This window comes from Neopsephotus bourkii, unplaced genomic scaffold (genome assembly GCF_033783945.1).
Source record: "Neopsephotus bourkii isolate Nb327-2 ecotype Australia unplaced genomic scaffold, CSIRO-AGI_Nbou_v1 NB_1433, whole genome shotgun sequence".
Lineage (NCBI taxonomy): Eukaryota > Metazoa > Chordata > Aves > Psittaciformes > Psittacidae > Neopsephotus > Neopsephotus bourkii.
The window spans coordinates 4,647,374-4,662,563 of NW_026901910.1; the positions used below are offsets into that span (position 1 = coordinate 4,647,374).

Consider the following 15,190-nt stretch of genomic DNA (forward strand, 5'->3'; position numbering starts at 1 on the left):
GAGGGAGCTGCTGTGACAGCTGGGAGGGGTGGGCAGGAGGTAAGCCACCCCATGAACGCAGGGCAAGCTAGGGTTTGTCACAGTCTAGGTGTCTGAGCAAGGAGGACAAAGACAAACCAAATCCAGTCTCAGCTGGTGCAGTAATCAGTGGCGTTGGCAAGAATGACCAAAAAAGCAACTGCTGCCGAGCACTAACCTGCCAGGTTTGTGAATGAATTTCTGAAGCCGGGCTTTCACCTCATCATAGGTTAGGAATGCCATATAGCCAGGATGAGTCACCGCTAGACTGTTCCAGTTCCTGAGCAAAGAGGACCACGGCTATAGAAACAACAAAGAGCTATATTAACCATCCACTTCTAAAAGGTATCAATACAATATTCCTTAATCAAAGGGGTGAAGAGTTAAAGCAGCAGGTTTCTTATCCACCATAAATCCAGCAGAGGAACTAAACACTACATTGCAGCAGCCTTAGTATTTGAGTTTCTTGTCGGTGATAAAAACATCACTTAAGACAGACCTTAATCAAAACTCCTTTAATAAATGCTAAGGGAGAAGCCACTGAGGTCACATAAAGACAGCTCAACAATAGCTACCAATTTGTACTGCTTCTGCAGAGAAAATGACTCATTCCTGAGACAGGGATAAAGATGGGAGTTTAATAAGATTATACACAGGACCAGAAACCATGACTGGTCCAATCTCTAACACCGACTTCCTATATGGCCTCAGGGAAGTGCCCTCCCCTCTCTGTCTCAGTTTCACTATGTGTAAGATGCTTGTGACTATTCCTTAGCCACTTAACCTCAACTTGGGTGTGGCAAGGATTACTGGCTACTCTAAGATTTGAACAAATAAACCAGCACATCCATGTTAAATATCCCTTCAAATGATGCAGCAAAAGCTGAAACAACCGTTTGGAAGCCTTCAATCCTGAGAAGGGTTTGGGTGTCTCAATCTCATCCAATTCTGCTGATTTTCTCAACTTATCTAAAAGAAGATGGGAGCCCTCCCTAAGAACTTTGCACCTCTGAGGAACTGCAGCAGCTCTCAACTTGCTCTTTATGTACTGCAGCTGAAAAAAGCACTGAATGAGATCAGCTACATTGCAACACTGCACATGGGCATTTTTCATCTAGACATATCTTAATTACAACCCACCCTATCACATGGGAAAAGGCAAGTCAGAGCTAAAGAAGAAAGTGTTTGTTCTTGTAAATACCCAATTGTGCCATCAGAAGCTGTGGTTTTGAGTCTAGCACTGTTAAAGACTATGGGTTAGAATTTTAGCTACTAGTGATAAGGGTATTTCTCCTGCACAGCACACAGACATGTCCACAACATCCTGGCTGTGACAGTTCAAAAGCTAGGAAGCCCAAAGTTCCATGCTTGTACTGCATCCTGAACAACCCTTCCATGGAAAATAAATCTGACAAGAAAGCAGAGGACAAGGAAAGGCAAAGTGATAAACTAAGCTTCACATTTCCTGCCTTACAGAACTTGTGTCAAAACTTGAGTCTTAAAGTGACCTTTGAAAGGGAAAATCTGATTCATGGGAGGACAGTGAATGTGCCTTACAGTTGCAGTATATATTTAGACAACCTTTTCTTCTACAACCAGAAGTCCCACACACTTTTACTGCAATATAGGGTCCTAAGTAGTACCGCAGCCATTTAGGGGATGAAGGGCAAGACGACCAAATCCCTTACAGCATATATCATTTCTGTGTGTAAAGGACGATTTGTCCTGGGAAAGGGGTCTGAACTGAAGCACTGAGCCACATTTCAAGTGATTGCCAAGCCTCAACTCTTACCTGAAACAGTCGTGTGAAGATATCAAATTCAAATACTGAAATGTAGTCATTGCATGTCAAGTCGATCGTTGACTTCAGGGCCATGGCTTCCAGCCCTGAACTGATTGGATGCACTTCATGCAAGGCCTGACGGAAGCTCTTCCAAGGAACAATGGTCCTGGGGAAAACCAAGCCATCTGTAAATGTGATGCATCTCAAGACCACCACCATATACGTACCTTAGACACTTTCATTGTGAGTATGCACCCCATGATAATGAAAGTGAGGAAACTCAGAATTAGCCACAAGAGACCTGTTCACGTTGTTACTGCACTAAATCAGCAGTCAAATGAACAATTCTCTCTGCACATGCAGAATGTTTGAAGTCCAGTTCTGCTTTCTCCTTTCCCTTTTTCTGCACTCTGATCATGTATGGACCTGTCTGTACCTTGGGCTGCATGAAACACTATCACTTGATACGAGTTTCAGAATGTTGTGGCTGGTAGGGAAGGAGTTCACAGGAAGTGTTTTAGTAGAGGTCTATATAGTTCAAAAACAGGGAAAGAAAAGAAGCTGCAAAAGGAGGGATTAACTGGAGAAGATAATCACAAGCCAAAACCAAGGCTCCTGTTCACAGGGGTATTTTCCTTCTTTCCAAATATCAAGTGGAATACAAACACAGAAAGAACATGCCTACCTTCAGGCATGTTCCTCATGACTAAAGATATTATTGCTTTCTGTTCTGACAGCTACTAATTAAACTCTATGTGAAGCACCTGAAGTTACCTTGGTTAGAAAGCAGTAGCCAAATCCACTCATTTTAATCCTCAAACATTGCTTTGGACACATCTACAGTTCATTCAGTCATCTTTCAATAGACACAAAAGCGAAAACCGAGATTTCAACCATTTGCACTTCACTTTCTCCTCCATCCTATCTTAACAAAGCCATGATGCAAACTGACAGAAGTTCAGAGAAGCCAGAAGAAAGGTGACTAAGTGATTAGACAAAGTAATTGGAGGGAAGGTGAAATGGCTTAGCTAAAGGACAACTAATATTGCGGGCATGGTAACCTTTGGAAGAAGAAAGCAGATTAGTTTGCATAGTTACTTGCAAGTTAAGGAATTAAATTAAGGAGGGGAAAATTGAAGCTGAATAATAAGAGGGAAACTCTGTGACAGTTTCCTAGGGAAAGTGAGGAAAGACCCATCACCCAACACATTTAAAACCAGACAGGACAATGAACTAGGGACTATAACTGGGGAACAATCCTGTATCTCACCTCAGAGAATGGACCAAATGACTGTCGGTCTCTCCCATCATTCATATCAACCTTACAAAGACTCTTCTGAACAGGTATGAAACCTACACATTGCTGTGTGCAAGCTGTTCCCACAATTCTATCTTTAATCACAGTTAGAAACTTACTTTTCACCAAAAGCCTTTCTCCAAAACTCGGCAGCATCCGCCTTGGTGATCCGGAACGTGTCCCCCTGGAAAAGGCCGCTTGGGAAAATCCCTTTGAGCTCGGCCAGCATGTGGCTGAATATCAGGGATAACTTGGTCAGGTTACGCCTACAAAGGAGCACAAAAAAAACAAAGGTCTCTTGTGGTTTAGCACTGTACAAAACAGAAACGGTGCCTCCTGCTGTTCAAGCATCCCAGCCTAGAAAACTCCTCTTGCTTGGGACCGTGTTTACCCAGCATTCGGAGCACATCCCCCACAACGTACTTACCAGCAAGGTCTGTGTTTGTGAAGACGTTTTTCACCAAGACTAACTGCATAGGTTATTTCCATGGCAAACCCTCCCAGGAAAACACAGGCACAGAAAACGTCCAAACCTGGCATTCAGACCTTACCTATTAACTCAATAACACTATAACCAAAACCTCATCAGACCCCTTTGCTCTTGGGTCTAAGAATCCCCTATGACAGCACATAAAATTACTACTGCCTTAGACCATGCAAGCTGAATGTCTTTCCAAGTCTCCAAGGGTCCCAACAGGGTAGATCTGCTCAGATAACATCTAAGTGATAACAACAGGTCCAGCTCTCAAGGGAAGGACAAAACACCTGCAGTTTTTATCCATAATGGGAATAACATACAAAAGCTTGATGGCTCTTCTTCAAAAGCTTGAGAGTCCTTCTCAACCACACTGCACTGGGTAATTATCCAATTTCATTACAAATTGGTACAGATCCCTTCTCTGCCTAAACACACTGTTGTGTCTGAAGTGCTCTAGTCCATCAGGTTAGGACCTTTTCTAAACTGGAGGGGGAAAGTTGGAGGAGAGAATTAGTCAACACGCAAAGGATTTCCAGGAGTAGAAGACAGAAGGACTCCTGCCTAGCAGAGAGGACCCAGCAGCATTGGGAGCAACTACACAAGGAGGTAAGCTCTATGCTGCAACTGTGCTAAGCAGAAATAGAGCTAGCTTGGGTACCTCAAAGCATCAGTGCCTATAGCAGTACAGGAGTACTTATACTATAGCAGTACAGGAATAACAGTCTTCCTATTTAGGAGTCAAACAATAGCACTGTTACACACTAGAGAGGTAGTTTTCTATTCACAGATGGGGGAAAAAAGTCACTAGTGACATCTATTTGTATCATTCCTTTATCCAAATAAAGGATGATTCTCTTCTTTTCCGCTCCATTACATTATCCAGATGCTAGGAAAATGTAGTTCCTGAAAAGAGACAGGGCTATTTCTAGGCCAGAGGCTTTTTTTTCACCCCATGTCACATGCCTGAAGGTAAAAGAAGGAACTAGCATCATGTGGGAAAGGACAACTTCTAAGTTACACCCACCAGACCGGAGCTGGTCAGAAGACTGCACAACCACCAAGGCACTGCACGGAGTCAGTTACGACATTGAGCAACGAGTTCTGCCACAGACTGCAAAGGACTGACCCACCCAGGGCTAGAAGCATCTCCAGTCACACAGCATTGTCTTAATGCCTTGATTCCAAACCCTCTCCCTGCATATGTTACCATTGCAGTGTGCCACCACCCCTAAGACAGCTGAGCTCGGTAGCACACTATGCTCCCCCCCCCACCCAATTGGGTCCAATTTACTTGATCTTGGCCATTTTTCAGATAGCTCTTACTCCACATACGTGATTCCTATGTGAAGTACTGATCCTGTTACTCGGCCTGACTGCAGAACTGACCCCCAGCTAGAGACAGGGAACTGCCTCCAGACTTCCCACAAGGAGGCTCTGGACATTCGGGCTTAGGTCTTCTGGCTCCATACCATGCTTTCATACAGACTAAACTCAACTGGAAGTGCCCTATTTTGCTTGACATACGTTCTGCTATTTACTCCAGTCCATGGGAGTTCTTTCTCCACGCTGGGATAGTGTGGGTAGACCAGAATAGCTCAAACTTGTAAATGCTCTTGGACAGCAGCTCTCATTCCTTACCCTCATTTATTCAACTACATTCTGTGTTTTCTTGTGGAGAAAGGATGTTTGCTCCAAGTGTTTATAGAAGGTGTCAGCTACACAGCCAGGGGCTCTGGTTTTTGTCATTTCATACATGCCCAGTAACACCAGGTGCTCAGGATGAACAAAGTCAAAGCATGCAGATGCTCTTCCGTCAGCTGCTCCGTTCAGCACCTCTCTACTGGGTGCATTATACATTCAAACTGGGTGTGTTTTAGAGTAGCTATGTGATTTGCTTGTTTGAGTCTATAAACACAGACCAGAAAGCTTTGCTGTTTACCACTCTTTGTGAGTTAACTGCCCCCCCACAGAAAGGGGCTGGCAGAAAGTCCCCTTGCCTTACTAGTGCATCTCAATTGCAAGTCATCCGCTTACGCACTTTGTTATACCTTTGGAGTGCTAAAGTAATTCCTCCCCTTCTGTTTTTAGGAGGGTTTATACAGCATGTCTTAAACTATACAGGATGCATGTGTAGGGAAAACTAAGCTGTATCAGAACAGCAAAGTAATGGCTTCCTATGTGATCGCAGTTGCATTTATGAAGACCACTGGTTAGGACCTAGGACGTATAGATACACAAACCAGAGCAGCACAAAACCAGGCTGTTGCCTGTTTGTGCATCTCCCCATCCTTGTGTAATGTGAAGTAGGCCAAGGCTGTGTATTCCTCTTCCCAGGAGCAGGTAAGTGACTGTGCATTTAGCAGGAAGGCTTGGATTCCTAGGCACAGCCACTGGCTAATGCTATAGAGAAGACAGTGCAAACTCACTGCCCTCCCTGCAGAGGGTAGGTTCCCACCATGTCCCTGCAGTGCCTCTGGCTGACAACCAGTACAAAAGCTACAAATCAGAGGTTCCAGCTGCAGAGCTTGCTCCTCAAGCTGGCTGCTGAAAGTGCTCACTTCCATAAAGCGGCAGAATGGAGGACAGGTTACAGCAGTGCATGGGAACAAAGCAAACGCTGTGGATTATGAATCAGTCACAACTCGGGAACAGAGAGATTGCTTTTTCCTAGGTTGATCAAATCAGAGGCTTTGTTACACTAACATGGAAGTCATTGGTAAGAATTACGTTCCAACTAGTTCCTTGAAGGGTCAGCATGCAATATTTGTGTGCCATCTTAGCAGGTAACGTGGCATCTCGCAGCAACCCATTAATGCCAAGTGACTACAAAGTCAGCAACCCTAAAGCTGCTTCGTTATACGGCACTCTTAACATGCTTGAAACGAATGTATGCAATATTTGGTAGGTGGAAGTGAAATCATCTCAGGTATATACTTTTCCTATTGCTGCTCAGCAGTGTGAAAACCAAGCACCCTAACCCATTTCTGACCCTCAAACAAGCTGCTAAGTGGACAAGAGCATGGTTTAAAGTAACAGTTAGCACTGCAAGATGAAGAGGTATCTTCCTGTGTCAAGTTGCTTATGGCTTCTGCCTTAGAGCCTTCTCCCTTAGCCGAGTTTCAGGAAGTGCTTGCACTCAGCTAAGCATGTCAGTTCAGCGAGAGAAGAATGAACTTGCACAGGCTGGAAGGGGGAGAAACAAATCATTTTACACAGACACACAATGAGGGACTCTGTTTCCAAGGAAGTTTCTATTAACTGAACATTTTCAGCCTCATATTTTCATATTCAGCTGTATCTTAAATCAACAACAGCAAAAGCACAGAAAGTGAATGTTTAATGTCAGGAACCAGCTTTTACATCCAGCGACCAGTTACCAATCCTGTGCCAAAAGGACATTTCCTTTCAAGAGTGCGCTCTTTTATTTCCACCAGGCAAGTTAAACAATTGGAAGTTAATACAGACCAAGCAAGTGCTGGCAATGAAGTGAACATTTCTATTGGCATATGGAAGTTGAGTGATTGTATTTTAGTTTAGCAACATCAGCACTGGTCCTCATCTCCTTTGCTTCAACTAAAGAGAAGGAAGTCTTCTAGAAAAAGAGCGTACTATTTCCAATGAACACTTAAGTGACTTAGACCAGAGATTCCCAAACACTTTTGGCCACAGAACTCCAGCAATTTGCCACGATGACCCTCTTTCAGACTGCAGCTGAACACAGTAATGAACACAGATACTGCTACCAAGAGCCGCATCCAAGGTACGTTAATCGCAGTTTGGGAATCACTGATTTAGGCACCTAAATCCCACTGCATTTAAACACCCATCACATAAGCACTCTTGAAAACATCACCCAGGGACCACAGTTGGCTCTTCTCGCTGTTTGCAACTGAGCTGAAGGTAACACCTGCACCAGCTTCAAACACAGAACTACAGCGTGTTTGTGTTCAGTGGTTAACGTCCACGCAGAGCAACTGCTTCAGTTTAGGTGGGAGTTCACATCCTTGCCAGTGCTTTCACACATCCATGCAGGGTATTACTGTTAGACAGTGAAACAAGGAAGGACAGAAAAGGTGAAGCTCAGAAAGCCAAATATTTTTCCACTCCATACAGTAGCCAAGTATTTTCCTAACAGACATCTGCAGCTCCTTCCACACACACAATGTGAGCAGAACAGCTTCTTCAACACCCCAGCAGCATCACCAGAGCCTGTACAGCTGCAGTTACAGTCGCCTGCAAAACTGCACTGCCTTGACCCCGACAGGACTCCAAAGAGTGGCCGTATTGGGGAACAAAAACCAGCATGAAGCAAGACTCTTCCTTCAGTTACCCCGTGGTTATCAATCAGCTGGCTCCCCAAGGCCAGGTCCGTAGCATGTTCCTTCCTGCTCCCTCCTCCGTGCCCCCTCCGCTGTGGTTGTGCTACTTCCTTCCTGTTTCAGGCCTGTGTTTGCTCTGTGCATCTTAGCAGAAGTCCAAAGGTCGAGCAGGCTCTTCCATTTGCACCAGTTCTGTGCTGCAGGCTGGCCCCAGCTGGGGGTTCTGGTGCTGCTGCCTCCCCCAGACCTAGAGCGCGTTCTGCTTTTCCAGCTTCCTGGTGGCTGGACAAAAGCCTTTTTCCAGGCTCAGTCTCACAAAGCCATTAAGGGCAGAGGACAGCTGAAATCAGTGCTGCCTCTTTCAGCTAGGTGGACACCATTAGTCAAATGAATTCGTGTTACAAAGTCATACAGCACCTAATGTGCTTCATGACTAAAGCATCTTTCTCACCTCAAGGCAATGCTAATGTAGTCCTCACACTTTGCCACTACCAGGCAGAATTCAGTCGTTTTCCTCCACTATTTCTCAACTGCTTCCCAGCTGACACTGCGATGGTGCGATTCTGTTCCTCACACACAGCAGGGAGACTGCTCCACCGGATGATATAGTCACAATATTGTGCTCACATGCCATCATTTGACATGCACACACTGTCATGTCTGTACAGCTCGTGCTGTTGAAAGCGTGCTACAAACACTGTTGTGCAGAGGAATTCAGAGCAGGAACAAAAAGCCTTCATTTCTCCTCAGTTAACGTGCATATTTCGGATCTATGACCACATTTTCATAGGGGTTGCTGCCACTGACTTCAGTTACACTTGTGAGCACTGGGTTTACACCAGTAACGTTCAGCTAGGAGCAGGCTGCACAGCCACACCTTCACCTTGGCCCCAGAGTAAAGTGAAGCTGAATACTACTCAAACTGACTACATTTCCACACACTTTAGAGAAAACGCTTTATTTTATCAAATCAGTGCCAAAGTGGCTAAGATTTCCCTCTTGAATCTTCACTGCTGATGTGTAAAATGAATTAAAATCACAGGACCTCGGTTACTGTACAATCGTTCTGCTCAAAACTCAAGAGAAGGCTCTCTCTACACATCAACTTGGCTGTTTCAAGAGGCACGACCCCAAAATGAAGCTCACAGTAAGAAATGCAATGTCTATGCATTCTGTGAACTTCTAATTCCTTATCACATGCTCATGATTGCAAAATATTATCCCCTTACTAAGTACTACTGCAAGAACCACAGGTCTTGGGTCCTGCAAGCAGCCAAATGTTATGTTTTCCTGTAACTCTTTTACATCTTACAACTGGATATTGTGAAGATTTAAGAGGTAAAAACCCAACCAAACAGCTCTTTTCACAAGCCTCCAACAAGTAAAATGTACCGTTTGCAAACCACAAAGGTGTGAGGTTATCACATAACACAGCTGTGACTAAATATGCAGCAGACGTGAGCATTTAGACCCAATCTCAGTAGATAGGTGATAGCCTGGTTGCAAGAACTGCATCTTGTGTGCTCCTACCACACCAGCAAGTTTTCTGCATGCTCTTTATGTTAACAGAAACAGCCTATGCATGTAAGCCCTAAGTGGAAATGCTTGAAGTGATCCCAAGATGCCTTTTCTAACTCGGAGACAGCGTCAGGCCTCTCCACACACAGTAATCAGCGTTAAAAATAGAAGCAGCGGAACTACTTTCAGCACAACTTGCAACACAGGAAGTGAATGCAATTCCATTTAACTATTACTGGCCCAACAGAAGTCACCTTACAAAGTTATGCTGGGCCACTGCTCCAACACTTCCAGTACTTGCACAGGACCACTAATAGAGCAGACTAACAGCAAATCCAACCATTCAGAACCAGATTAACTGCTTGTACTACAAAACTTGACAGCTAAAGCTACACTGATTTGGTAGACCAGCTCATCCCAGCACCCTTAGGAAAAAAGGAATAACTTGAATGCACTGTGCATTGCCCCCTCTGCAATGGAGCTGGTCTGCATTGGTGGATGCCATGGATGCCAGTGTGCTAAGGATGTCAGCTCATGCACAGAACACCCATCTAACTGCACCTGGAAGCTAGACTTCATAAGGCATTGTACCTAAGCTGGCCCCCATGAATTGCAATAGTTGACTAGTATTATATACAGTATTCCTTCCCATTCTAAATATTTTTAATGGTACCAGTTGAAGCTTTAAAGAAGCAAAAAATACTATGGGCTAATTCCTTTATCAGTGCTTTAGATACTACAAGACAGAGCTATTACATGAAACATGTTTCCTTATAGTCTTCCAAATCCTGGCACTTTTCAACTAACACATATATGTATTTAAGCACCTTGAGTTCTGCAAGTAGAGAATGCCAATCAGCTTAACATGCCATGCAAAACACACCAGTGAATTTTGGTATACCTGTACATTTATGCACAAGGATGTGACCAATCTGAAGCAGAGAGGACAAGAGTCCAGTATGCCAAGCAGGCGCACCAAACCCACTGACCCCTTAGAGGATCTGGATTTATTATTCTAGGCACACATGCTAGCGTTGTATTTTTAACAAGCTAGATCTCTTTCAAAGTTAAGAGGCTAAAAATCCACTTATTTTTTCTGGATTTAAACACTATGGAAATACAACACATAGCATCTCAGCCCTTAATACACAAGCCAAGCACCCAAGAAACAGGCTATGGTTGCCAAGTAGCAGCAACACAGTTTTGCCAGCATCAAGAAACCTAACCACACTTCAAATTGTAATTACTGCATCCTAAATAACATGCTTGCACTTCCATCCACATCATCGAGCCCTCAGAGTTAGTCTTCCATAAAACTCGATGATGTTATAGGCTCCAAGGACAAAGAATAAAGCAATCTTCCTTCCTGATTATGCAATAGTTTGAAAGCTTACATTTGTCCATAAGTTCAGAAGACTGTGATCAATTTTTGTCAGAAAGAAAACTAAACTAAGTGTTACTTAAGTCCCACAGCTACCACCTGAACTAGCAATTTAAAGCCAAATTAGAAAGAAATAGCACATTTCAACCTCCAACAACATTTAAATGATAATGGATTTCTTCTTGGGCAATAAGCAGTTAGTTAGTGTTCATATGCTGAAGCCTGGCAAGGAAACCTTTCTTGTGGGCTGCTTTGGAGCCTGTTCTTTTCTTTAAGATGTTCTAATTTAAATGCAGATGTAGACTTCTTCACACTAGTGGGTTTTGTTACCAAAAAAACCCCAGTCTTAGCTGTAGTAGAAGGAAGTGACAGAAAGAGGACTCACACACTACGCACCGCTCGAGTTCCACATTTTATACCATCTCTTTTCCACTGCACAGCAATATGTGCAAGCACCCTAAAATATGAGATTAGAGCACTGACACCCTCCCCCCAAAGGGCTTTACTGGTTCATGGCTTAGCACAAGTGCTTTCCAACTTTTTCCTCTTTGAAATGCAACCCCCCCCCCCCCAAGTCATTCTTTATGCATTTCCTCTCCCTTTAGAGCAAGGTCATTTCCAGGAGACATTAAATATTGGTAGCTTTTTCCTGTGCAAATTAGTAAGTCTTCACTTTGGAGCTAGAGAAGAATATGAAATCCTGCTGAGCCAGCATCCCATAAGGCTCCTGTCACAAAGACAGTTAAATACAGACTAGCTTCCCAAAGCTTTTTTGCAACTTCATGTCCTATGGAGAGGGTTTATGATATTCCCCACCTAATCCCATTCTCCTCTACAGATATGTTAGCTTTGTTAACCCCTTCTGTTAACAGTTTGTTTTCCACAGTATGCAAGCTGAACTAGGACAATAACTTGTGCTATTTCTTAAACATCCAGTCCACATCCTGAGTAATTACTTCTTCTCAGCCTTTCCCCTAACCCCTACCCTCTGCCTTACAGAACTGCATTCTGATGTGGAAACAGTTGCCATGGTCTGATTTGATTTGGAAAATCATTTTCCCTCATAACAGACTGGTTTCACATAATCAGTAAATTTGATTCATTGGAGAAAAATGGGACTCTTCAGCCTAATTCACCCCTTTCTATGTAACAGACAATCCCTATCCCTGTTTACTGATCAGCAAGCTATTCTTCTGTCCTGCCATGTGAAGAATATTTACACAAGTGCAAAAAAGCTGCTGCAATAAGTAATTTATGAAGTGGGGAAAGCTGACAAATGACAGCTCCTCTGTGCAAGTAAGAGGTCTGGAGGAGTAAAAGCTTTCTGCAATAGGAACGAGAACTATTCCAGCATAACCACTGTGCCTCTAAATTAAACTGTAATCAAGAGCAAGTTCACCATGCTCAGAGCAATCGTGGCATTAGCATTAATGGCACGATCAGTCAGTGGAAGCATCACACTGCAGGAGAAACAATATGTATGTTTAACCAGTTTTTGTTATCATGGGTTAAAAAGTAAACTCAAGAAACTCGCCATATTTACAGGGTCAGAGAAGTCACACATTTGCCACTGCAGCAGCACAGCAAGCTACTCAGTGCTAAACAGATGGAGCTTTCTGCTCTGCATAGAGATCTGCTAAGGATCCTGTAGAGGATTTCTTTTATTGCAGTGTTTCAGCTATAAAGGCTACAACTTGACCTCTGGGTGGGTCTTTGTTTTGTTTTTAAAACTTAAGGTGATGAGTCTTAAAATACCTTTTGCATTAGAAAGCACTGTGGATCTGTTCAAGAACAGGAAACAACAGCTTTGGCTAAGTGGATAGCCTCAATACCTGCTTATTACTGCAGCAAAGCCAACTAATTATTGACTAACTTAGCTGTACCTTACTGCAAGCCTATGACAATATCCAGAATTATTAACTCTTCAAATACTATTTGATTCCAGTATTGAGGCCTGCAGATGTTATCCTTGTGTTTTACCAGATCCTCAAATATATGATTTGTTTTTATAGACCTACCTATAGGATAGGATATATCCTATAGGATAGGGTACATATAGGATAGGATAGGCAAGGATAACCCAAACAAGCTCCTAAAGCTCAGAAAACCAATATATATTTCCACTAAAAACCCCACACCCTACTCAGAAGTCACCAAGTTGAAGCTGATGTACTTGCTAAAACTCAGCCTGTAAACAGTAACTAGAAGTTATTGTGTGTACTTACGAGTCAGGAAGTGCATACATAGCTTTAAAAGCACACTCGACAGCATTAATTTTTAAACAGATATGGAAGTGACTTAGAGTAGAATTTAAACAGCATCTTTAAAGCTCTCCTAAGAAAATAAGCGAGTTTTCTTCACAAAAACTGTAGTATGAGTTCATGCAAGAGTAACAGTTTCAGCTGGAAGTCTATACATCAGTGCTACAGAGACAAAACAGCCGTTACAGCCCCAAGAAGCGGAAGCCATTGAGTGTTTGAGTGTTCATAGCATCGGGTATCACCTAACTGTGAGTTAGCCACAACAGAAGGATGCTTTCAGCACCCTGATGGTTAAGGTATGACGCAGGAGACCTACATTTGCTTTTACCAGCTAGTTAAAAACTGAAGGAACATTCACCCACATCCGTAAGCCCAGTGAATGCTCACACAAGCTGTTTCTCACCCTGCTCACAGCACCTTTACTCCTCTACTGTATTTTGAAAGTCAGAGAACAAACTGCCTGCCTTACAGCAAACACCAAACAGCATCCAGATTATACTGCTCCACATTCTGTACACACAACCAACAATGTACTAAACTGCTCAATGCTCAATGACACACATCGTATGGCTATCACAACCCTCAAAGCAGGACAAGCAGCTACAAGGCATGGTGCTCTCAGCAGCTGTGCCTCAGTCCACCTTGGATGGACATCATTGGAGATCCTCTAAAAAGTTTGAGAGGAAATACACAGAGAGCAATACAGAAATAATACATACAGAATAATAAATATAGAAAGAATAAATATAGAACAAATATAATAAATATAGAAATAATATAGAAATATTGACTATAGAATAAGAAATATAATAATTATAATAAATATAGAAATAATAAATACAGAATTTGTCAAGTGAGCAAGGCAATTCTGATCCTACAGTCTAAAAGAGACTTCAGTCATTTCTAATTACTGGCCTGTTTGTCATTTGCATAGCTAGTGTGAAAGCTGCGCAGGTGTTTGCTACTAGCAAAGTAGTGCATTTGCTCTATATCAGCAGACATCTGAGGGAGGAAAATAAGAGCAGAGACAACAGGAAACAAAGTGAATGCTAAATATAGAGGAAAGGAAGAAAGAAGCTTCAAGTACAACAGGAAAAGAGTCAGGAAAAGTCAAGACAAAGTGATACTTCAGTACACCAGGTTAGGTTTTTAAAGGCATGGCTTCATAACACTGCAGACTAACACCGGCCACACCTTGCAGGAGATGAAGAGCAAACCAGATTGTTTTATATATACATACACTCCCATGAGTACATGTTCAGTGACTACCAGGCTCGGGTTACATTTGCTTTACAGGGTGCCCACTATCTTCGAGGAAGATTGTTTCTATACCTGAAGTGTGTCACATCCTTGGAACATGTGAAGTCATTGATTCTTACAACAGGAAAAACCCTGTTTTTCTTCAATTCCTCACAAGGTGAGAGGTTTTTCTAAATTTATTCACCTTGAATTATTACACACACTTTAAATCTAAAGGTGCCTTGATAGCAATGATTCATCAGGTGAAACAAATTGGACTTAAAGTGATCAGGCTCCAAAAGCTTACGCAACCAGAGTCTGATCCTGGAAGTGTGGCATTGAACAGAATCCCCACTCTTTGTGCAGGTATCTCTTGAACTGGTATTGGAATCATAGGCACTGACTGCTCCAGCCACTTCCTTTTCTATTTGTCTATCTGACAAATGAGGGAATTAAGAAAGTTAAGATGCTCGCTGTCAGCACCCAGAAAAGGCTGTCTGGTATTTCCTCTTCGTGACAAACCAGTAACTGCTGCTTCCTGGGCTGAGCGGAAAGCAAATGAAGATCTACTGAAACTAGCCCGAATGTGATTCTGCTTTTACTCTTATGTTTACAAGTCTCACCACAGTTGCTTCCCCTGGTAAGCTGTTTATTCATAAGTGGTGCAATTAGCAATTCCCCAAGGACTCCCATCACTGCCGTGAGAAAGCAAGCCTCTATTGGAATTCTGTTTCTGAAGTTCATATCTATTGATCTGGATTTCACCCACTCCCTTTTATCAATTAGTTTGACTACAAACTGACTAGGATGATTAACTCTTTGGAATCCTTTCTCTTTGCTTCTCTCTGAAAAGAACAAGGGACTGGAGGCAAGATGCTGGACTTAAGATTGACATA

General features: G+C 42.9%; 1 protein-coding gene across 1 annotated transcript in view; it reads right to left on the bottom strand.

The window, feature by feature from the left end:
• CBL (Cbl proto-oncogene) overlaps positions 1–15,190 on the bottom strand; it is a 33,952-nt gene that overhangs the window by 11,192 nt on the left and 7,570 nt on the right. The window contains exons 3-5 of the mRNA XM_061368552.1: positions 3,218–3,364; positions 1,811–1,967; positions 197–318 (exon numbers count right to left, since the gene is read on the bottom strand). Of these exons, the coding sequence (XP_061224536.1) occupies positions 197–318; positions 1,811–1,967; positions 3,218–3,364 (426 nt within the window). The remainder of the gene's footprint in view (positions 1–196; positions 319–1,810; positions 1,968–3,217; positions 3,365–15,190) is intronic.